Consider the following 24210-nt stretch of genomic DNA (forward strand, 5'->3'; position numbering starts at 1 on the left):
ATGCCATTGGCCTTCTTGGCCACCTGGGCACACTGCTGGCTCATGTTCAGTCGGCTGTCAACCAACACCCCAGGTCCCTCTCCTCCAGGCAGCTTTCTAGACAGACTTCTCCTAGTCTGTAGCACTGCACAGGGTTGTTGTGCCCCAAGTGCAGGACCCGGCATTTGGCCTTGTTAAACCTCATGCCGTTGGACTCAGCCCAGCGGTCCAGCCTGTTCAGATCCCTTTGCAGAACCTCCCTACCCTCCAGCAGATCAACACTTCCAACCACCTTAGTGTCGTCTGCAAACTTGCTAAGGGTGCACTCGATGCCTTCATCCAGGTCATTGATAAAGACATTGAACAGGGCTGGACCCAGCACTGAGCCCTGGGGAACCCCACTTGTCACTGGCCTCCAGCTGGTGTAAACTCCATTTCCCACCACTCTCTGGGCCCGGCCATCCAACCAGTTTTCCACCCAGGAGAGTGTGCGCCTGTCCAGGCCAGAGGCTGACAGTTTCTCAAGCAGAATGCTGTGAGAAACTGTGTCAAAGGCTTTACTGAAGTCCAGGAAGACCACATCCACAGCCTTTCCCTCATCCAGCAGCCGAGTCACTTTGTCATAGAAGGTGATCAGGTTAGTTTGGCAAGACCTGCCTTTTGTGAACCCATGTTGACTGGGCCTGATCACCCGGTTCTCTTGCATGTGCTTCATGATAGCACTCAAGATCACCTGTTCCATGACTTTCCCTGGCACTGAGGTCAGACTGACAGGCCTGTAGTTCCCTGGATCCTCCCTGCGACCCTTCTTGTAGATGGGCACAACATCAGCCAGCCTCCAGTCCAGTGGGACTCCCCCAGTCTTCCAGGACTGTTGGAAGATGATGGAAAGGGGTTTGGCCAGCACATCCGCCAGCTCCTTCAATACCCTTGGGTGAATCCCGTCCGGCCCCATAGACTTGTGGGTGTCTAGTTGCTCTAGCAAGGCTCTGACCACCTCCTCTTGGATCATGGGAGCCTCATTTTGCACCTCGAGCTCCTGGGTTTGTACACAGAGGGAACAACTTTCTTTACAATTAAAGACTGAGGCAAAGAAGGCATTAAGTACCTCAGCCTTTTCCTCAACCCCTGTCACTGTTGTTCCTTCTGCGTCCAATAGGGACTGTATGGTCTCCCTAGTCCTCCTTTTATTACTTATGTATTTATAGAAGGATTTTTTGTTGTCTTTCACAGACTTGGCCAATCTGATTTCTAGCTGAGCCTTAGCCCTTCTGATTTTTTCTCTACACAGTCTCACTTCCCTCCTGTAGTCCACCCAAGAGGCATGTCCCCTCTTCCAGAGCCCATAAACGTTTCTCTTCTTCTTGATATCACTCAAAATCTCTCTGTTCAACCAAGCTGGTTTTCTCCCCTGCCGGCTTTTTTTCCGGAACATGGGGATGGCTTTCTCCTGAGCTGCTAGGATTTCCTTTTTGAAGAGCTCCCAGCCCTCATGGGCTCCCTTGCCCTTAAGTACTGTCTCCCATGAGACTTTGCCAACCAGCCTTCTGAAGAGATCAAAGTCTGCCCTCTGGAAATTTAATGCTACTGTCCTACTAACCACCCTCTTCACTTCACCTAGAACAGAAAACCCTATCATCTCATGATCACTTTGTCCTAGGCGTCCACCTACTGCCACATCCCCCACAAGGCCTTCTCTGTTCACAAACAGCAGGTCCAGGAGGGCACCCTCCCTTGTTGGTTCATTCACCAGCTGTGCAAGGAAGTTGTCTTCCACACACTCCAGGAACCTCCTAGACTGCTTCCTTTCTGCTCTATTGTACTCCCAGCAGATATCAGGAAGATTGAAGTCTCCCACAAAAACAAGAGGCATTGATCTAGAGATTGACCGCAGCTGTTTATAGAAGAGCTCATCAGCTGCTTCTCCTTGGCTGGGTGGTGTGTAACAGACTCCCATCACAAAATCTACATTCTGGTGGGCTCCTCTGATTTTGACCCACAGGCACTCAATCTCCTCATCACCACAATCCATCTCAATGGTGTCCAAGTCCTCCCTTACAAAGAGGGCTACCCCACCTCCTCTCCTACCCTTCCTATCCCGCCTGAAGAGTTTGTACCCCACCATAGCTGCACTCCAGTTATATGAGTCGTCCCACCACGTTTCTGTGATGGCATCGACATCATAGGCTCCTTTCCCTACAACAGCTTCCAGCTCTTCCTTCTTATTCCCCATGCTGCATGCATTGTTGTAAATGCACTTCAGCTGAGCTGCCGAGCCTTCAGCCCTCTTAGAGGGAACAGAGTTCATTCCCAATTGCCTGGTAACTGGAGTAGCTAGCTCCAGAGTGCCTGTATCTCCCTTAGCACCCCCATGTGTGTTCTCCCCCACTTTCTGTGTGGTGATGTACTGGTGGTCCTCACCAGCACACCCTCTCTGAATAACCATTGCCCCATGTCCTGGCTCGTTCCTGTCTAGCCTAATCTCAACCGCCTCCCAATTCACATCTAGTTTAAAGCTCGATTTATGAGCTTTAATGAGGATTTAATGAGGAACAGTACTGAAAATTCTTTAAATTGCATAAATTAGGTTTCTCTTGACTGTGTGATCACTTGACTCCTTCAAAGAATCCTATCAAATACATGAAGCATCATTTCCCTTCATAAAATCAATTTCCCACTACTTCTTATTGTCATTTGTTAATTCTGTTCTTATTATATTTTTGGAAAATTAGACTGGTATCATGATCAGACATACTAGTTTTTGTTTCCAGAAGTTTTTTAAAAGATACGTACTACATTTGACACTTTTTGTCCAACTGATGTTGAAACAGTTTTACACCATAGCTGAAGTACTTATTATGAATTTTGATGGATTTTGTACTTAAAATATTTGTCATCATAAAAGCACTTAAAGTCTCTTCACATATTTTAGTTTTAAAAAATAAATTTGTGTTTTTAGTGTAGGCAGACTTTAATGCAACTCTATTCTGGTCAAGAATATCCATATGAGAAGTTCTATATGGGTATATTTATCAAACTGAGAAAGAAAATTTGAATGCTTGTCAAGTGATGAAGTACTTTTTTTTTTAAATAGTTAGTATGTTTTTAAAAAGGGGGAAAAAAGTCACATTCACATTGCACTGCTATGGAATAAATCAGGTGTTTAAAGACAGACCATTTAAAATGTGTTTGACAGAGCAGGAGAAGCAAGTAGAGGCCAGACAAATTACTGTGAAGCACCTAAAATAGTATTAGATAAATTAAGTTCAGGTATCTGCAGCTCTCATAAAAACCCTACAGAGGTTATAACCAAGACTTTGTTCTCCAAATCCTTGTGCCGCTGTTGTCTTTCATATGAGGCATGTTGATCTCTCTTCCATGGCCTGATTAATTTTAGAGAATTTTGAATTTAGCCCACTTTCTCCAATCTTAATATACCAATTCGTTTTACTTATGTAACATGCATAATCCACAATTTACTGCATAAAAGTAGTTTGAGGTGTATTTTGCTTATATGAAAGTAGGCACTTGGGCTCTTTGTAAGAGGACTGATAACAGAAAATCGATTACATATTGACAAATATTTCTGTTTTCCATATTAATGATGAAGCTCCCCTAGTTCTGATCTAAATTCCATTTTTATACTTACATGAAATGTTTTTACAGAAAGCAGTTGTTTACACACAGTACACAATCCCTTTGGACTCTTTTCAACCCTTGGGTCGACACACATAAGCATTTGTATACATATTGTATAAGCAATTAACATGCTCAAAAAAATCCCCAATCAACCTTTCGTTTAAGGTACACTAATGAAATTAAATGCTTTAAAACAATTAAGATTTGAAATAATTCCTTAGAGACTTTTTAGGTTTTGAAACTCCTCAGTTGGACCTTCTCTGTGTCATAATAATTAGGTGCCATTTGACTGCTGTTGTTTATTAGTAATGATTGAAAAAGAAATGTTTAATATATTTTTCTATTGTTTATTTTTTTCTGTCTTACAGACCATTACTAAAGTCAGTGAATTTTACGCATCTTATCTCATTGCCATCGTAGTGTACATCTTTGCTAGGATATGTTTAGTGAAATGAAAACTATCAGGCAGCGTGAAGATACACTGTATTGTTCCTCCCTTATAACTTTCAGTTTGTGTTTTCTTTCCTCTGTTCAGTTCAGATTCACAGGTAGGTTCAGTTGGCATAGGTTCACTGCAACTAGACAAATTAGTGAGGAGCTGGCTGTACTGCTTTCCTAGTCTTCTAAAAAGTTCATGTCTTCAAGTGGTATGTATGCATGTCTCCAGAAAATCTACATGAATATTAATGTAATTTATGCAGTGATAATGACTCCTACAAATTTCAGTCTGTAGGTGACTCGGAGTTCTGAACTCATCATTTTGATCTCTTTTCCTGTACTCTGACTACTAATTTATTAGCCACAGAGCTAATTTAAAAATCCTGAAAAATGCAAAAGCCTCTCTGTACTTAGCTTTTTTAGTAAGAGTTTGCCATTCTGTTGTTTTGCTGAATAGAATGGGTAACTTGTCCAATAAAAACAAATAAATCTGCAAGAAATGTTTTGAGATTCTTTTCATTTTCTTCTTTACTAGATGGGAGAAAATTATGCATGCTTTCCACTTAAAGGTCAGGCACTACCTAAACATTTGACAAAGCCTGTTATTAATAAAAGCACTTTAGTTCACTGGTGTAATTCATCACAAAATGTGCATCACATATTTTGGATGATAAGAAGATAGAGTGCCTCCTCTCCTTGATGGAAAACATTACAGACAGATAAATAGACAGAAAGATGGATAGATATGCCAGTGTTTTGAAGAGACACAGAGTACCTGTTGTTGCCAAACTGAAAATGAAGTGCATTTCCTGTGTTTGGCAGTAAACAGAAAGATGATAGGATGGAGGAATAACTTTAAATGCAGAAAAAAAGGAAACTTTTCCCAGGTTTTTAATTAGATGTGGTTGCGGTTTTTTTTCTGATTAAACATTGCACTAAGGAAGTATACTAGCACATCTTTGGTGTTACTGACCTATTCATGTTACCATATTGTGAACAGTCTGCATGTTAAATATGTAATCTCATTAGTCTTAGAATGCTGTGTATCCTGCATATTTGAATTTAACTCAGATTGGACTGACTCTTTGGGACCTAATCAATAATTTGTTTTTTAGACTTGTGCTTCTAACATCACTAGAGTACAAGAGAGAAAAAAACATCAATGTGATTAAATTTAGGATGGACTTGCCCAATTGAACCAGATTCTATCATGGGACAATAATCTTGAGCCTTTTTTTCAAGAATTATTTCTATTTCCAGAGACAATTACCTCTTTTTCATGGAGAAAAAAATCCTAGTAGTATTATTAGTAGGTTTTTATTTGCAGTTACTTGTAAGGCAGTCTCATTCAGGCTTTGCACCCTCCTGATTGGCACTGGCCACTTTGGCAAAGAATTGGTTTGCAGTGCTAGTGGTATCCAGTATGTATTTTGCTTCAAGTAAAATTTTCTTTGGTTTTATTTTCTGTGGGCTTATTTTTACATTCCTTTAACAAAATTTTCTGTTTGGAGTCCTATTTTTTAATCATAGTTCACTTGCTGCAGCATCATTTTGCAATCATCCTGACATTTGTAATGTCAGCTCTGCAGACTTGTATTAACCTCATTGTGCCATCATCTTGATGTACTAACCTGCATATAGACCCACACAGAAACAGTTTAACATTCATCCTAGCGTGTACAGTAATGTCTCATTAGACTTGAACTAACAGAATTTTGTCATCATAATTTGCTGTCATAATAACCCAATCTTCACAGATTTAATATGACAGTTTTGCCACTGTAACTAAGGCTTTGAGCAAGTGTCATCCAGGAGGATTTAAGGTGAAGTCAATGTAATTAAAACACCCTTACTAGTCCTATATTTTAAGCAGTTTGTCACATACCTTAAGCAATAATTAATTATGCTAAAGTTTAGCACTTGTTTAGCTTGTAAGTTTTTGTTTTCTACATGGGAGAGAAAAAAAAAAAAAGAAGTTGCTTGATGAGTGACTGGCAGAATGGCTAATAGAATTTAGGTCTCCAGATTGTCAGTATATTCCTGTATCCATTGGGCTGCTCTCCTTTCACAATTAATTTTGTTTATGAGATTAATACAAACTTGAACTGTATGTGGCAGGTCATATTAACTAGTCTGTAATTCTTGTTTCAGAGTTACAGAAATATGCAGGTGAAAGGCATTAGATTTCTTCTACTGCAAGGGCTGAGACAGATCAGATATGTTTTGTTACCTTGAAGGAATTTGTTAAACTTTTTTCTTACAAGCTTCTACTTACAAAGGTTTAATGGCCTCTCTATGTATGTGTTTTCATATATATAACATGATGCTTTCACAATTTATTCCTAATATCAAATGTAGCTTTACCCTCTCCTTGGCATATGTGAAGAATACTAGTACATTTAGACACTGAAAGGCAGAAGCTATGTACTCCTTTGCCTTTCTGTTCTAACTTAAGCACATGATATTCCTCAGTCTTTTTATAGAAAATAAACTGTCTTTTTGGCTATTTGTGATGCTAAGTGCTCTCCAATTTATGTTTGGCTTTCATAAACCATTGTGTCAAAACTGGACACAGCTGAAACCTTGACTGGAGCAGAGTAAAGCTCAGGGAGTATATGATGGGGTGACTGGGATACTGTGTAGGCGGCTTCAGTTATGTTTCCCTGAAGAAATCTATGTTTATGTTAGCAGCTAATGCATTTACTATGCAAATGACCTTGAGTTGTCTTTGGCAGAGCTAATACAGCTTGCCTACAGATGTAGGTGAATTCTCTGCTTTGTACCTATAGATTGTTGACTCTAATTCACAATTACCTCTTAGTTTCTTATTGATATTCTTTGCAATCAGCTTGGCATTTTTCCTCTGCTCCTTACATATTGTATTTGCTTTTAAGTACCTGCCTCTCTTCTAGCCTAAGCTTGTTTTTGTTTGCAGTTGTTTGTTTTTTAACCAGGGGAACTTCTTTTCTAAGTAATGACATGTAGTCACCTAAACAGTGTTTTCAAACATCTTCCAATTATCATTAATATATATATCTGTTTAATTTCTTTCTCCTTACTGATAAGGGTTTATAAATGTTTTTAACTTTGTCAAATTTGGCTCGTCTTAAAAGCTGTATAGATTTGCACACACATTCATTGCCATCACCAGCACTTGCTTGTGCATGCACTTTGCTCTCAGTGACATACATGCATGTGAATATGCATGTGTGCATAAAAATTGTTTATTTGCCATTTAAATGCAGTTGTACAATTGTATTTCAGTATTTTCATGCAATGCAGGTAACCAAGTTATTATTAGTTGCATTTAAGCAACCGCTTATTGTGGAGTCTGGTATCAGTTCCTCTCTAACATTGAGGACGTTGAATACAGACTTCCTTCAGGTGATTTGCAATGGTTTTCAGAATTGGGTACAATTCAGATGTGTTTTGGACCCATCCTGATAACATAAATGCACCAAAGGGTTTTTGGTTGAACTGGAGGAAACTCATGGAATGGTCTGTGTCTCACTTCTAGCCTGTATGCCCTCATTTTCTTCCTGGGGAAAAAGATGAGGAGAAAACAGACAGTCTGATCTCACCCTTTCATGGTCTGGATGCATAACCAAGGGTGGCTGGATGACAAAAGAGAAAGCCAGAGCCACGCCACTTTGGGACAGGAGTCTATTTTTGATACTCAGACACTGTTCGGCAGAGAATCCTCTCAGTAGGTCATGTGATGATTGGACTGAGTTACAGACTTAAATCTAGAGAAAGTAATATTAGTTAATAAAATGCTCTCCCTTCTGGTCATCTGAGCCTCTCTAGGGAGATTAAGACCAGATATTTTACAAGCATAAATGAGTAATTCTAATTCCTCTTTATTACTTGGACTCTTATCATGTATATGTCAGCAATAAAAGTCGTCTTCCTCTTCTCTTCTTTCTACTCTTAATATTAGTTTTTATATAATTTGCTATCCTTTCTTACACTTTCCTTTATATGGCTCAGTGTGTCTTCTCAGTAGCCTGGTCCAACCAACTCCAATTAAGGTTGATTTAATTTCTGCTGAAGTGAAAGTTTCTGGAACTTGAAGAATTGGCAGAGTATGAGAATAAAGATTTGCAAAGCACGAACATTATGCACATGGGAAATGGAAGCAGCAAATACTACCTTTCTAAATCTGCTTAGGACCTTCCTCCAAAGAGAGTTCTCCTAGGTAAAAAGGACTGGTTGTTCTTCAGCTGAATCTTTCCAAAACGAGTAGTGATTATTGCTTATTTTCTAAGTGTTACTCATGTTGAACTAGTGGGAAGTAATCCCAGTCCTTCTTTGTGATAGACACACTTAAAAAAAAGACTACCCCCTGTTCCACAGTGACTATGATGAGAAGAAGCAACTTACTTGGGGAAAGTACAAATGCAATAATGAACTAATATATTGTTTCGTATGCTAGAGCATGTTTTCAGATAGAATTGATCCATGATTGAGAAACACACTGAATGGAAATTGGATGTTTTCTTAACCGCCCCTTGTCTTAATCATTATACTGACTCCTAGTTTTTGGACTATAAACTTATATTTGTATCTTCTGCTCTAGAAGCTAGAACATACCAATTCCTTCAGAATTTAAAGTGAGTGATTTTGTCTTTTACTTTCTGGTCTTCAGATCAAATAAGCATACAGAGAAAAAAAAACATCTTGCAACCTGTACTAAAAACCTGTACAATGTATTCCCTTTTGAAGTAAAAATAGGCTAAGAAACAAAAGAAAAGTTCTTCAGAGGCTCACATTGGAAAGATTTTCTTTTATCCTTTTTTCTTTTTTCCTTCTTGATTTCACAGGAAAATCAGAAGCAGTCTGTTTACTTCTGTTGCAATAATACTACTGAAGATTTGTTTTTCCTCTGCTGCTGACATGCAAGTGGTTGGTTGTTTTTTTTTATCATGACAGGAAGTGAGTAATAAGAAGACTCAGCCAATATACCATTAGGACAAAACCCCACACTATGCATTACTACTTAAAAGATCCCTATCCCAGTTCTCCCTTCACATCACTCCCACAGCACTTAGAACTAGCACTTCTTCCCACACAGATAGATGTGATAGATTTGCAAATATTGGCAAAAGCACAGAGACATCTTGTTATGAGCCTAATGGCTGAGCTGAGTGACAGGCTTGGATTGCCTTTAATTTTTTAGGTCAGAATTGGCAGGGAGTTAAAAACAGGGTGGAACAAAGGTTGATTTTTTTTTTTTTGAAATTATAATAAAAATATCATCTGTTTGAGGTTTATGCTCTAAGCACTTTGCCTGATGTTGAGCTGCACTGGCAAACAACATGCCACTGGAGTGTTTAAAAAATCATAAGAGGTTTGTAAATCAGTTCTTTTGTGGCTTGCTACCTATTTGTTATTTTCTTGTTTTATCTGTTAATGGGAAAGAGGATACTGTCTGTGTTAGATGCTATAAATGGTTTGTTTAGTGTTTGTATCATAGTAAATTACAATGAGATGGAAGATTAGTTACTCTGTGGAGGTTGTTAAGAGGAAGTTCTCATTTGATTTATTTATTTTGAATTGGGAACCTCTCCTCCCATATAAATTATTCTGGCTACTGTAATATTTCTTTTCTATGTCAAAACCATAATTTTCCAATAGTGACTTCCAGCCTTCCCACTGACAAAGAAGTCCTGAATTTAAATGTAGCTCTTTAATATGGTATAGGATAGAAAAAATTAGAGGCTTAAGAACTGAGTTCCCACGTCCAGTATGAGGCTTGTCCATTATCTTGAAATCCTAACCTCCTTTTGCTTCAGATTTCTGAGACAATACAGTTGGCTGCCAAATTTTGATGTAGAAATGCATTTCTTTTCTAAGGTTTTGACATATTCTGAGCCCAATCTCCTAAATGGTCTCAGAATAGGTAGTTTATTGTTGGGACTTGTTTTCAGATTACTACTGCCTTTTTTTTTCAGCATTTTCTCCAACTTTGCATTACTCTATTAGAAAGGAGGTATTTTCCACTTTATCAATACTGGGGTTTTGAAAAGATTTCTCAGGAAGGAAAATAAACAATCTCTATATGAAGTGTTTGTTAATAGGTGCCTGAAAATCACACTAACTGTTACTGTGAAGACAATTTTCTGTCATTTAACCCATTACTGATTGTGAAAGAAGACTACATGAAACTAGAGCTGCAAGCAATCATTTAAAAAATATATACATTTTTATCATTCCAAATTTTCTGCATTTTCCAACCTCTCTATGACTTTGAAGCTTGAATCTTTTCCCTATTGTAGCACATGCACTATAGTCTCAGAGCAGTAAGCACGGCTGCTGCAGGCCTGCAGCATCTAGAAGGAAGGGTGAGGCAAGTGGCCTCTGCAGTATTTATAGAGTATACATTAATTACTTGACATAGATCTACAGTAAGGCTGTTACTTGCTGTCTGTTGTTGAAGAGAACCAGAGCTTTTAATGGGTTCAGACAAAAAATTCCCTGGAGGTATTTAAAGGACGGGTGGATGAGGTGCTGAGGGACATGGTTTAATGGTTGATAGGAATGATTGGACTCAATGATCCTGGGGGTCTTTTCCAACCTAGTGATTCTGTGATTCTGTGAAAAAAAACAAAAAAAGTTTATAAAAAAAGAAAACTTGATGTGTCAAAGGCATAAATGTAATGCATGCAGTACAGATGTATACCATGCTGGCCAGTAGGGTCTGATAGAGGCATACAAAACTTATTTTCAGTAGAGTTGATGTTTCTTAGCTGCTGAAAATAGGTTTTGATTATTAAGGGCCTCTTCATTTTCTTTACACTTGCCCCAAGACCAAAATCAACAGAAAACCCTCCTAAAAATCCCAAACCAACCAAAATCCCCAGTAGATTTGAACACTTGCATTTGTTATTTCTCTCTATGGCCCAACTAATAGGACTAGGGACAATGGCCATAAACTGCAGAGGGGCAGATTTAGACTAGACATAAGGAAGAATTTCTTCACTATGACTGTAGTGATGCACTGGCCCAGGCTGCCCAGGGAAGCTGTGGCTGCCCCATCCCTGGAGTTGTTCAAGGCCAGGTTGGATGGGGCTTTGGGCAGCCTGATCCAGTGGGAGGAGTCCCTGCCCATGGCAGAGGGTGGAACTAGATAATCTTTAAGGTCCCTTCCAACCCAAACTATTCTGTGATTCTAATACTGATATGTTTCCTGTCAACTGCAGGAGCTTCAATAGGTGCAAGGGAAAATGGTTCTAGGCTGAAGGTTTCAGCAGTCTTGTGAATGGACCAGGGGCTCTCACAGGAGTTTCCCCCCAGCAAGAAGAGGGGAAGTAAATCTGGACTTCCTGCATCTGGAGGATTGTTTTATTTGTAAGCCTTTGTAAATATTACTACCGTCACTTCTTTTAGTCATGTTTTAGAAGAAAGTATTGATTAACATTGCATTGCTTGCAGAGCTTGGTCTAGTTATATTCTGATGATCTCAAAGACATTGTCAGAGAAGACAGATAAACAGCATGAATTATGTGAATTGTGACTGGAATAGGCATAAAAAGGACTGCAGAGGTCTGTCAAGAAGTGGGCCCTCTAGCTCATATTCAGAACAGAGATTTGGGCACCTGGGAAGTTTTGAAGAAGAAGTTTAAGTCACTTTGAAATGTATAGAAGCCTAGAGGACCACAGTTCTGGCATTAGATACCTTCCTTTAAAATAACTTTAACTTGTAGCCCATAAGTACATTACTAGGCCTCAAATACTGACAGCATGTGCTATTAAGGGTGACCTTAAATATTTTAAAACAGAACTTTTGCACAATAAGCAGTTCCTTTCCTGAGTTTGCTCAGTCTCCTTCTCCCTCAAATAATCAAAATGCTGCTGCTGTCACAGTGTGCTCTGCTCTGCTTCAGATTATTTTCTACATCAGTTCATGACTTGCAGTTCCTGTGGGCTGCAAATTAATCCTTAGGAGTCTGTTGGCATGTGCTGTACATCCAGGTTCTCCAGGGTATTAATTTGACTACCAGTGTAGAAAATGCCAGTGGCTGTAAGGGTATATTATGCACTTCATTTTTGTGTTTACTTTTCTGTATAATCTAGGAATTTACTTAAAAATTTGCAATCACCATGACTAGACACTTTAACCTTTAAAACTAAAAAATAACATTTTTCAGTTTTTTAGGGGTATTTTTTAAAAAAATAAAGTACACAAGAGTGTAACAGTGCCTTTTTCAAAAGATTTTTCTAATGAAGCTGTGAATAACTAACATGATTCTTTATGGCCTATCTCTAAAGACCATATATACTGTGTAAAGTATACACTGTAGAAAGCAGCCTTCTAAAATCTGAGTTTGTGTGGAAGATGCCACGGTCCTGTTCCCAAGTATTGTGTGTACGCCTTTTTTCCCCTGTCTTATAAACGGAGGAGGCCTGGGGCTGAATGCAGAGGGAAGGTGTGAGCCCAGGACCCCACCCATGTGGGACCAGCAGCTCTAGGGATTTGGGAATAAAGGAATGTTCCTACCATTAGGAAGAGGCAGTGACAGGCAGCTTGCATACAGTCCAGCTTCTGCTTCTTCTGCGGGGTGTTTCTGGGCTGTGTATAGCAGCAGTACCACGTGGTTTTGTTGGGAGTGGAAAGGTCAATTGTAAGTCAATAGCTTTATTTAGCAGCTTTTTTTTTTAAACTAAAGACTTGTCACAACCTATGTTAGTCCTATGTTAGTATTTACAGAATTACTTCGGCGACAGCACTATTATTTTGGGGTTTGTTTATTTTTTCCCCTGCTTGGGAGAGAGGTTGCAATCCCAAAAGTCGCTGCTGGGAGAGAACAGCCAAATGCAGGATTACCACTCCTCTCCCCAAAAAAGGGAGGGTTTTATGTGGGGATGGGCTAGGAGACATTTGCTGGAGAGGGGGCAAATCTGTTTCATATGGCTCTCAGGAGAACTGCACAAAGGGAAAAGTAAATATCTTCACCCTAATCTGTAGCACTAAATGTTCCTTGGGAAGCGGTATCACATAATTTAAATCCATTGCACATGCCACCCTGGAAGTGAAGCCTTATATGTCGAGTGCATGGGCTGTCCTATTATGGGAAATCAACTTTGTTTTGAGGGAAGTATACAGCATTGCTTCTGCGCAGGTCCTGGAATTTGAAACATTTAGGGGCCTCCAAAGAGCACTGGCATTAGTTACCATGCCGGCTGGGTGGAAGTGAGGATCCCTGCCCGGGACGGCGGCTCTGCCAGCAGCCAGCCTGGAGCTGCATCCCACCAGGGTGCTTTCTGCACTCTCCTCGGCAGAGCTGCTGGGGCTTGAGCCGGGGCACATCTGTCGTTATGCAGGGATAAGACTAATTCAGCAAAAGCTACTGGAGCAGCAAAGTTGGAATATACTTTGCCAAGAAATATTTTGCTGTTGTTTTCTTTTTCCGCTTTTTGTGGAAACATTTCATGTCTGCTCACATGCTTTGGTATGAGGAAGTGGAAGATGATTGTAAGTATGAACAGACTGACATAATTTATCACAATACTCACTTTGACAGAGCAGTGTAGTGCTACGCATCCCACTAACAGCATGCATTTTTAAATGTTTGCTTTCCAAGTCTAAAGAAGGAGAGCACCAGGGGGGAAATAAAAAGATTTTTTTGTCTTTTTTAGGGGGGTAATATCTTATACATTTATATAAAGTAAGTGTTCCAGAAACAGTACCCAGCTCTCCTTTGAGTAAAAGGAATCCATTTCTTCCTGAGGTTCACCACTTATTAAAGAATGGTGTTGAAAAAGAACTGAGAAGCCAGACCAATACATTTTTTAAAAAACGTATCATTATTCTAATAATTTGGCAACACATCAAAGGATTAATCAGTTGCTTTGAACTTTAATGGCATATGCAGTTTCACTGCCTAGTATTAACTTACAGAGTAAGAGAGCTCTTCCCTGGCCACTGAACTCTCTGGTAACAACTGAACGAGGGGGTGTCAGTTTTGCTCAAAATGAGCAGCAGCTGATCTCTCCCATTTGCTTCCCAGAAAAGAACAGGCATGTTTTCCAGACTTGGGCTTGTTTGTTAGTTTAAAGCTATCCTTTCTTTGCAATAAGAAGAAAAACAGAGGATGCCAAGATTAAAAGACTGAACAGAGTCAAGAAATAAAGAATGACAGAGAGTTTCAAAATCCATCTACTGTGACCCAGATGCTCCTCTTCTTCCTCCCTCACCCAGACTCCTGAAACAGATTGCCCTGTGGGGGGAAAAAGTGTTGGTATTATCCAGGCTCTGTTCCTCACTCCCTGTTTTATAATCTGTTTTAGCTCTTCCACTTTCGGCTTAGTATTGTGTCTGCATAATGGAATTCCTGATTTTCTCTAGTTTTCTGATCCTAAAAGCCATGGGAATACATACACACTATCATTTCCCCCCATAACATATAATGGACTGTGTGATGACTAACTTCTGATGAAGCTGCCTGAAAATAATGTTAAGTTTTGGTATATTTGACAGGAAGGAAGCTGAAAACAGAACATTTCAGGGTACAGGTGGGGTCTTATGCCATAGTTGGCTTTCCCTGTTTTTTAAGTTGAACACAATTTCTTTTTTCTTGTGCAATACATAAGACTTAAATCAGCTACAAATTTTCTAGAAAGTTTTTTACTGCTAGGAGAGGTCCTAAAGTGATAGGACCCTTTACTTATTGAAGACAGTCTGACAGTTCAAGAGAAGGTAGGACAATGAGATCATCAACATGTATTTAATAATCTGGAGATGTATTGCTTCACTTCTGAAGATATTGGGGTTGGGGTTAGGAAGAAATATCGTGGATTTCTCTTAAGGGTTTTTACTCCTAGTTGGCAAGAGGAAGATGGCACACTAGAGCAAACCATGTAGTGACCAACATTTTCTTTGGAGAGGAATAAGGAGGATTTGTTTCTGTTTTTCTGTATACTCCCTTTCCAACAGAGTCACAATATCAGCCCAGATTGCTTGTCCTCAGCCTTGAGGAGGAGATGGTACCGCAAAGGAAGCTCAGCAGGTGCTTTCTAAGGGGAAAGATCTTTGTTGCGTAGCTCAGAAGTTGTAATTGCACTCTGAAGATGTAGTAGGTGAAAGAAAGAAAAAAAAAATAGCTATGTTAGAGCTTTTCAAAATATGAATAGAAAACCTGAGTTGCATTTAGCAGATGAATAGGATTCATGACAAGAGCCATTAAATCACTATGTCATGTAACTATGTTCCTATCTAAAATGAGAGGGAGCTGTCCTAGTGCTTCTTGGGAATTATTTAGCTGGATTGATTTCCCTACCTGTGTCCTCACTCTTTTAAAGAGCATGGCATTTTTCTCAATATAATTTTGTATAATATTTTCAAGGGGTTTTATAGATTTATTTCAATAAAAAAGGGAAACCCCATATCTGCACTTTGTGACAGTATGTCCAAAATAATGCTCTCAAATTTATTCCTTGCCTTCATTCAGGACACGCGACTTCAGCTTCTTGTTGCCTGTGCTTCTTTCTCTTCTTTCTCTATATTGGATAAAAACTTTTTTCTTATAGAGGTGGCAGCAGTTACTTTCATATCTGTATTGGGTTTTTTTTCAGTCCATCCTTTCTTGTTTCTTAAAAATTCCTTCTCCAATCCTCCATCTACCTCTGCATTCATGTCTTCCCTTTTCTCTTCTGCTCTCATGCTACAACAGTGAAGGCAGGTTCTCTCTTCCCTGCTTTCTCTCACTTCTATTGAGAATGACCTTTGTGAAAACATAAAGGTATTTCTTCATTGCCAAGGGCTTTACTTTCTTTTCTGAGCTATTCAGTGTTTACCTTTGCTTGAGTTAGACTGGAAACTCCTTGGGGCAGCGAGTGTCTCTTCCTAGATTTCTGCACAGTCTTTGACAATGACACCTAAATAACAAACCAGTGGGGAAATGAGATATCATAAATTTCACTTTGTTTTAATTAAGATGGGATTATTGTGAACTTTATCTCGGAAGCCACTCTCCCTAGGGAATTCAGTATCATATGGTGTTTTTCTTTTTCTAGCAGATATAATCCTCTTTCTGCATCCTTAGTCTGACATGGAACCAAATTCTGCTTGCAGTTGCACACAGGCATCCTCTTTCTCTGCTTGGATTTGCACAAAGTAGAGACTAAAAATAGAATTAATCAGTAAACCAGAGCCAGTGCAGAAAAGACACTAATCCTGCCTGAAATTTGGTGGCCACAAGGAGTCTCTTATCAGTTATCATGGGTTTAAAGTAGGAGAGACCCATCAAGGTTGGTGCTTTAGCTCAAATCAGAAGTGCATTTATTAATTCGCAGATGTCACGGTTTATTGCTGCTCTGCATCTCTTTGGGAGGAAGTTGAACATGAAGATGCATTCTGGGTTCAACTAATGGGCAGAAACTCTCATTGGGTGTGTGGGGCACTGTGGTCACACTGAAGCTCCTCCAAACTGAGCCTGGTGATATACACACACCTTGGAGGGAGTGCTAAGTTGGCAGCACTAAGCCCCATCGCATTACAAAGCTGCTTATGGTGGGCCATGTGATTTTGCTGTAGCCCAACACAACTCTGTGAGATAGGAGAAGGATGGTAGCAAATTCCTTTGCATCTTGGATGTGAGGAAGGTCACTCCCCAGCTGCCACGGGAGGTGCTTCATCTGGTCTGCTCCTGTCTGGTGTCCACTCCCTCACCCCTGCTCCTCAGACCGCTCATAGCATCACAGCTGACAGTTGCTCTTCCCAGGACAGTTTTTGAACAGGGGACCACATTCCAGGAACAGTATTCTGGCAGCATGTTATGTACAAAACTGGTGATCCTGTGAAAATTACCCCCTTGCTTTTTTTTTTTTAATGAAAGACAAAAATAGACTATATTTACTGATCAGATCGAGTTATTTAGAACTCAAAAGGTACAATATTTGTAGAAAAAGGTTAACCCTTGACTAATACTGTGAAATGATTTGAGCATCAGAATTGTCCAGCAGGTTAAGTGTTTTCAAGTGATCGCCAGAGGGAACAGGATTAAAGCTCATATATTTTTGTCATGGATTACTGTTAGACAAAATCACATTGAACAGGACTGTGAACCAAGCAGACTTGATTTGAAAAGGCTGACTTGTTGATTATCATGGTATGTTTTCAATTAAATGTTACCCCAAAGCTTAATTATCATTTAGGAGGATAGTCATTGTACTGTGTTATAGCTAACTTCTGGAAAGAGAGTCCTCAATAAATTTAGTGGAACCTTATAGCGTCACATTGCTGTCAAGGAGGATGCATTTGTGATAATACCGTATCACTGTCAGGGGAAGCAGAACAGCACCGGGAATTTTAAATAATTGGGCCTTATTGAAGACTGAGCTTTGTGAAAAGCAGAAATAATGGTAGTGGAGAGTGGCTTTGCAGAACGGCTTGCCAGCTGGGCTGCACCAGGGGACACACTACTTCATATTCCCAGAAAATCACGTGTGGGGCAAAGGAGGTGTTTGTTTGCATTCAGAGTACTTACTTCAGAGAACACACAGCCTTCCCTTCTAGGTTACTTGCCACATGTGCAACAAATAGGAACATTTTTTAATGATGTGTTTTGAAGGACAAATAAGCTGGATCTTAAGAAAGTCATAATCTTTCTTGATTCTACTAGTGAGTCCTATTTTAATCATTAGAGCATGAGGCTGATAATACTTAAAAGGCTTCCTGATCGTTTCTCTCTCTAATTCTGTATTTTTTAAATAATCCATATTTTTGTGATGTTTTTATTAGTTGCATACAACCTTTTATTCCCAAAGGTGAAATATAGTTTGCAAGTATTACAAGCATATGTAGAAGAAATAAATAGTATTACGTGACCGAAAGCATATGTTCTTGTCAATTTGAATATTTTCTTAAAAGGTAATAATTGAGATGGCTCAATTACACTTAATTTCTTTTTAAAAATATTTTTAAAGGATTATCATCTTAAACAGATAAAAATTAGCTAGCATAACTCTTGACATAAAAAAAATAACAGTAGTAAAATTTCCTCACAGAAAACACTGGGAGTCTGTTAGTTCTACATATAGTTTTGTTTTCTACAGTATTTTTCTATTAATCATTCTAAAATTTGGGGGATTCCTTTAAAAAAAAAACAAACTCTTAAAACTTCAGTGTGGAGAGGTTACCTAAACAGGGACGAAGAATATCGCATTTTGCGTACTTTGCCTTTGCTCTGAGATTTTGGAAGTTCCCTGGGGCCTTAGTGGGTTTATGAACTCCACAGGACAAGAAAGTTATAGTCTGTCTAATCAAAACTTTTTTTCTTGTGCCTTTTAAACACTTTATTCCTCTGGTTGTCAGTAAACTCTGAGGAAACTGTGGGTCTCACCCTCCACAAGTGTCCCAGTAAAACCAGCAAAATCAGTATCTGATATTCTTAATGTAATATTAAAAAAAAAATGGGTGAAAATTAATTGTAATGTACACTAGACTAGATACATGGCATTATTCCACTAGATGCCTGATAACCTGTATATCTTATAAAGTGTGGAATTTGTTATCACTTGTGAAAAATTATGCTGACTGTAGAAGCATGCTTGTGAGCAAGGGATGCCCCTGGGGAGCTTCCCTGTCTTGCCCCACTGGTGCCTGCCATATTCTAAAATTGATGCCCGCCTGCATGGCTGTTTCTGCATACATGCATGCTGGTTTCTATAAGAAATCCGTGGGTAAGGCTTTTAATTTTGTGTAGCTCAGGGAACTGAAGGAATTTAAAGAGTGATTGGAATTTGACATTTCTGCCTTTTTATTCTAAAAGATACTTTGATTAAAGTGTTGGAATGCTCAGCTAATGGAGGCGTTGCTGCTATTTTAGATATGCAGTGTATGAGATTTGAAGGCAAGCCAAATCACAATGAGATGGAATAATGATGTCCTTGGTTTATTTTTCACTTGACACATTCAGGGTTTGATTGGATTCTGAGCGAGTCAATGGTTTTCTCTCCCAGAAAGCAATGCCGGTCCTTGGAGGCTTGCAGCCTTGTTATCAAAGCAGAAGTGTTTTCTTGTCAAGGTCATGGACTGCAGTGGCAGGAGAGGGGGAGAAAAACCAAGGCGGGGGCGGTGGGAGGAGGAAAGAAAGAAAGCAGATTTACTTTTTGGTTCTAACCAGGTACAAACTTCTCATAAAAAACATTTCTGCAGCAAGACTTATCACTACTTTGACCCTGCTAGTACTATGCTGATGGCATACATATCAAAACATCTTTGGAGAACTCCAATGCTACTGTCCATTTGGCCTTCTCCTTCCCAACCCTCTCCTGGCTTTTGTCACACACAAATACTTCAGTAGTTTGCTTCACTTCGCTCTCCCATTTGTTTTTTTTTTTTCTTTCTCCACAATGTATTTTAAGTTTCTTCTTTGCAAAAGACTGATAATGACCTATTTTACTCTGAGCAAAGCTTGAAGCTTCACAGCTGTTGCTGAGGTTATAGAAAATTAGTGCAGGAACCATATATTCTGAAAGGTTAACATTATATACTTAACATTATTGGAGGTGATAAAAGAGCACCTCATGAAACTCCTGCATGATAGATGCTGTAAATAAGTGGATAGGAGCCCACAACGCATTCTGAAGTAAATGGCTGATGCTGAAGATTAGAATAATTCAGAAGATTTGTGCCTGTTTATTCAATATTGGAGGAAATGCTGTTCAGAAATAAAGCTCTCCTTGTACGTGTCTGGGCCTGGAAACTATGAACCAGCTCCCTAGCCCCTCCTGGCTCTTTAACCCACACCAAGGCTGATCAGCTCATAAGAATGTCAAATGTGAGGATGTCTGTTCAGGGCCAGTGGAAGCAAGAGGGTCAGAGGCACTCCTTGCTACTGAGAGACCAAAGCGGAACTACTTTGGAGGCAATGATCCTGCCCAGCTTCAAAGGGTCTCAGTAAAACTTGCTATTAAAATGAAGGAGAAGAGGAAACGCGTATGGTACTTACCTCTGATGCATTGATGGTATATATGTGGTTAGGGTGTGTACAGCCTTACTAATTCGAACAAACGTGGTTTATTTTGTTGTTGTTGTTGTTGTTGCTTTCACTGAAGAGTATTAGCAGCTCAGCATGTATTATAACTTTGCATTAAATATAAGGAGGATGAAAATACTTCTTTTATTCATTTGACCATATTTACTGTCAGCTTTCTCTTATCATATGATGTGATACATATTTTATACTTTTTCCCTACCCCACCCTTCCAAGCCCTGCAAACAATGCTGAAAATAGAAATCAGTGTACTTTTACAACAAATTCAAAGGCCACATTTATAAATGCCTGGTCAACTGATGGTTACTCACTCTCCAAAAATGCAGAAGATCCAGATTAAAGTGTTTGCTGTGCTCATATTCTCTGTTTACAGACGAGAAAGTTTCAATTGCATTGGATGTCGAATAGAAACCAAAGGTGAAGCCAAGTATTTTTTCACAAAATAGGATTCTTGTTTTCTCGCCAACATGAGAACAATTCCTTTTATAGTAGTCTGTAAAGGACAAGCATGTTATAGGGTTGATTCTGTCCCTTCTGTTCTTCCTAATAATTAAAAAAGTCAATTCTGAAAGCTCTAAGAAGAACAAGGAAGGAAATTTAAAACTGGGAAATAAAGTGAGTTTCAGGAACGTCTATCTAACAGTAGGATGTATAACACTTAATGAGTGCTTTATAAGCATACAAAATCATCATAAATCTGAAGTTTAGGATTTTTTTCCCTAGTAATTTAAAGTTCCCTGAAATCTGCATCCTTGGCATACAGGATGGCTCAGTAAAACTAGTGTAGATTTAAAAGAAGTTGCTTAAATCAGTCCCTCTATCTTTCTGGGGAACATGTAAGTTGAGTTTGTACTTAATTGTATCAAATTCCTCTATTAGGAGTAAAAGATATCCCCAGTGAAGTGGTATTTCTGACCTGATTACCTCATTGATGTAAAGCTTTAGAGAATGTAAGTTGGACCACATATTTGCCATGGGAAAGGAAATCTATTGGTTTATGTTGCCCATTACTATTTCCTGTTCAAAAAACCACAGGTCTGTTCAGAATCATTTCAGAATTACACCTGTTTTTAGCACAGTTGCTAACTTAATAGTGTTTTTCAACTGTTACAGCTAAAAAACATAATTGGGATCATTTTATGTTTTGAAACAAACTGAATGCTGGGAACCACTCAACCTTTTTCTCTTGTAAGGACAAGCCTATTTTTCTTAGACAGTAGCAGCTGAATTGTAAAGCCCAAACTATTTCTGTTGTTACTGTTGTCATATCTCCTCTTTAGTCTTTTTGCCACTTTCCCTTTTCTCCAAGTAATGCAAATCCATTGCTGTACTGCTTTAGCTACTTTAAATAAGCCCTTTCCTCCTCCAAGAAGGCTTGCTAATTTTTGCGTATTATCTTAAGATGACTTAACAGTCATTTTGGTAATTCTTTCCAGCTGCTGCTGCTGAAATGATTAATTTTACTCTTGACATGTTGCAAGTACATGTGAAGCTAAGTTTACTTGACCAGTAATCCTTCCTTTAACTGAAGAAAGGATGTAGTTTGAACAAGGATTTGTGCCAAATGTGGCCAGAGTTTTTTCCCTACTGTAGACACAAAGGTTATTTGCTTCTTATCTGGGAAATTCTTATCTAGAAAGTAAAAAAAGTTTAAAAAAGCTCCAAATAGTAACCAAAGAAATATTTTTTTCTTGGTGAAATAAGTTTGTCTGTGGAGGGTTTTTTTTGTTGGGCTGTGAATTCCTAAGAGGTGCTGTGTCTTTCTTGGAGTGCTTCCAGAAACTGTTGCTCAGCCTATAAACTGATGAAATTTCACAGACTCACAGAACAGCTGAGGCTGGAAGGCACCTCTGGAGATCATCTACTGTAATTCTCTGCTCAGAGCAGGGTCAGTGAGAGCAGGTTGCTCAGGGCAATGTTGACTTGGGTTTTAAATATCTCCAAGGATAGAGACTCCACAACCTCTCTAGACAGTCTGTAACAGTATCTGACCATCCTTGCGGTAATTCTTTTTATTTCTTATGTCCCTATGGAATTTCCTTTATTTCATGTTATGCCTATTGGTTTTTTGTCCTGTCAGTGAGCACCAAAGAGAATAGTCTTGCTCTATCTTCTCAAATTCCTCCCACTGAGTATTTATAGTTATTGCCAAGATCCACCTGGGCCTTCTCAGCACCAGAATGAGAATCATAGAATCATATAATCATAGAATCATAGAATAACCATGTTGGAAGAGACCCACCGGATCATCGAGTCCAACCATTCCTGTCAAACAGTAAACCATGCCCCTTAGCACCTCATCCACCCATGCCTTAAACACCTCCAGGGAAGGTGAATCGACCACTTCCCCGGGCAGCCTGTTCCAGTGTCCAATGACCCTTTCTGTGAAAAATTTTTTCCTAATGTCCAGCCTAAACCTCCCCTGGCGGAGCTTGAGGCCATTCCCTCTTGTCCTGTCCCCCGTCACTTGGGAGAAGAGGCCAGCACCCTCCTCTCTACAACCTCCTTTCAGGTAGTTAAAGAGAGCAATGAGGTCTCCCCTCAGCCTCCTCTTCTCCAGGCTAAACAACCCCAGCTCTCTCAGTCGCTCCTCATAAGACCTGCTCTCCAGCCCCTTCACCAGCTTTGTTGCTCTTCTCTGGACTCACTCCAGAGCCTCAACATCCTTCTTGTGGTGAGGGGACCAGAAATGAACACAGTATTCAAGGAGTGGTCTCACCAGTGCCGAGTACAGAGGGAGAATAACCTCCCTGGACCTGCTGGTCACGCCATTTCTGATATAAGCCAAGATGCCATTGGCCTTCTTGGCCACCTGGGCACACTGCTGGCTCATGTTCAGTCGGCTGTCAACCAACACCCCCAGGTCCCTCTCCTCCAGGCAGCTTTCTAGACAGACTTCTCCTAGTCTGTAGCACTGCACAGGGTTGTTGTGCCCCAAGTGCAGGACCCGGCATTTGGCCTTGTTAAACCTCATGCCGTTGGACTCAGCCCAGCGGTCCAGCCTGTTCAGATCCCTTTGCAGAGCCTCCCTACCCTCCAGCAGATCAACACTTCCACCCACCTTAGTGTCATCCGCAAACTTGCTAAGGGTGCACTCAATGCCTTCATCCAGGTCATTGATAAAGACACTGAACAGGGCTGGACCCAGCACTGAGTCCTGGGGAACCCCACTTGTCACTGGCCTCCAGCTGGTGTAAACTCCATTTCCCACCACTCTCTGGGCCCGGCCATCCAACCAGTTTTCCACCCAGGAGAGTGTGCGCCTGTCCAGTCCAGCTGCTGACAGTTTCTCAAGCAGAATGCTGTGAGAAACTCTGTCAAAGGCTTTATTGAAGCCCAGGAAGACCACATCCACAGCCTTTCCCTCATCCAGCAGCCGAGTCACTTTGTCATAGAAGGCGATCAGGTTAGTTTGGCAAGACCTGCCTTTTGTGAACCCGTGTTGACTGGGCCTGATCACCCGGTTCTCTTGCATGTGCTTCATGATAGCACTCAGGATCACCTGTTCCATGACTTTCCCTGGCACTGAGGTCGGACTGACAGGCCTGTAGTTCCCTGGATCCTCCCTGCGACCCTTCTTGTAGATGGGCACAACATCAGCCAGCCTCCAGTCCAGTGGAACTTCCCCAGTCTTCCAGGACTGTTGGAAGATGATGGAAAAGGGTTTGGCCAGCACATCCGCCAGCTCCTTCAATACCCTTGTATGAATCCCATCCGGCCTCATAGACTTGTGGATGTCTAGTTGGGCTAGCAAGCCTCTGACCACCTCCTCTTGGATCATGGGAGCCTCATTTTGCTCCTCGAGCCTTAGCCCTTCTGATTTTTTCTCTACACAATCTTACTTCCCTCCTGTAGTCCACCCAAGAGGCCTGTCCCCTCTTCCAGAGCCCATAAACGTTTCTCAGCGTTCTCAAGAAGTCCCAGCTCTCTCAGCCTCTCCACATCTGAAAGGTGGTCCCATCACTTAATCATTTTTTTTGCCCCTTTTATGGACTTGTTCCAGCAGGTCCATGTCTTTTGTACTGGGGAGCCCAGTACTGAACTCAGCGCTCCAGCTTTGTCTGACCATTGTCAAGCAGAGAGAAAGGATCACTTCCCTTGACCTGCTAGTGACACTGTGTAATGCAGCCCAGGATACCATTAGCCTTCTCTGCCA

The 24210-nt window shown here is 40.2% G+C and overlaps 1 protein-coding gene across 4 annotated transcripts in view; it reads left to right on the forward strand.

Annotated features, from left to right (window-relative positions):
- Positions 1–24210, forward strand: part of DMD (dystrophin) — a 1224073-nt gene that overhangs the window by 156450 nt on the left and 1043413 nt on the right. The window contains exon 1 of one of the 4 annotated variants that reach the window (XM_069873479.1): positions 13250–13531. The exons of the other annotated variants lie outside the window; for them this stretch is intronic. Coding sequence (XP_069729580.1) covers positions 13489–13531 — 43 coding nt within the window. The 5' untranslated portion in view covers positions 13250–13488. Of the gene's footprint in view, positions 1–13249; positions 13532–24210 lie in introns of those variants that run through there. 4 annotated transcript variants of the gene reach the window in all.

Source organism: Phaenicophaeus curvirostris, chromosome 1, assembly GCF_032191515.1.
Source record: "Phaenicophaeus curvirostris isolate KB17595 chromosome 1, BPBGC_Pcur_1.0, whole genome shotgun sequence".
Lineage (NCBI taxonomy): Eukaryota > Metazoa > Chordata > Aves > Cuculiformes > Cuculidae > Phaenicophaeus > Phaenicophaeus curvirostris.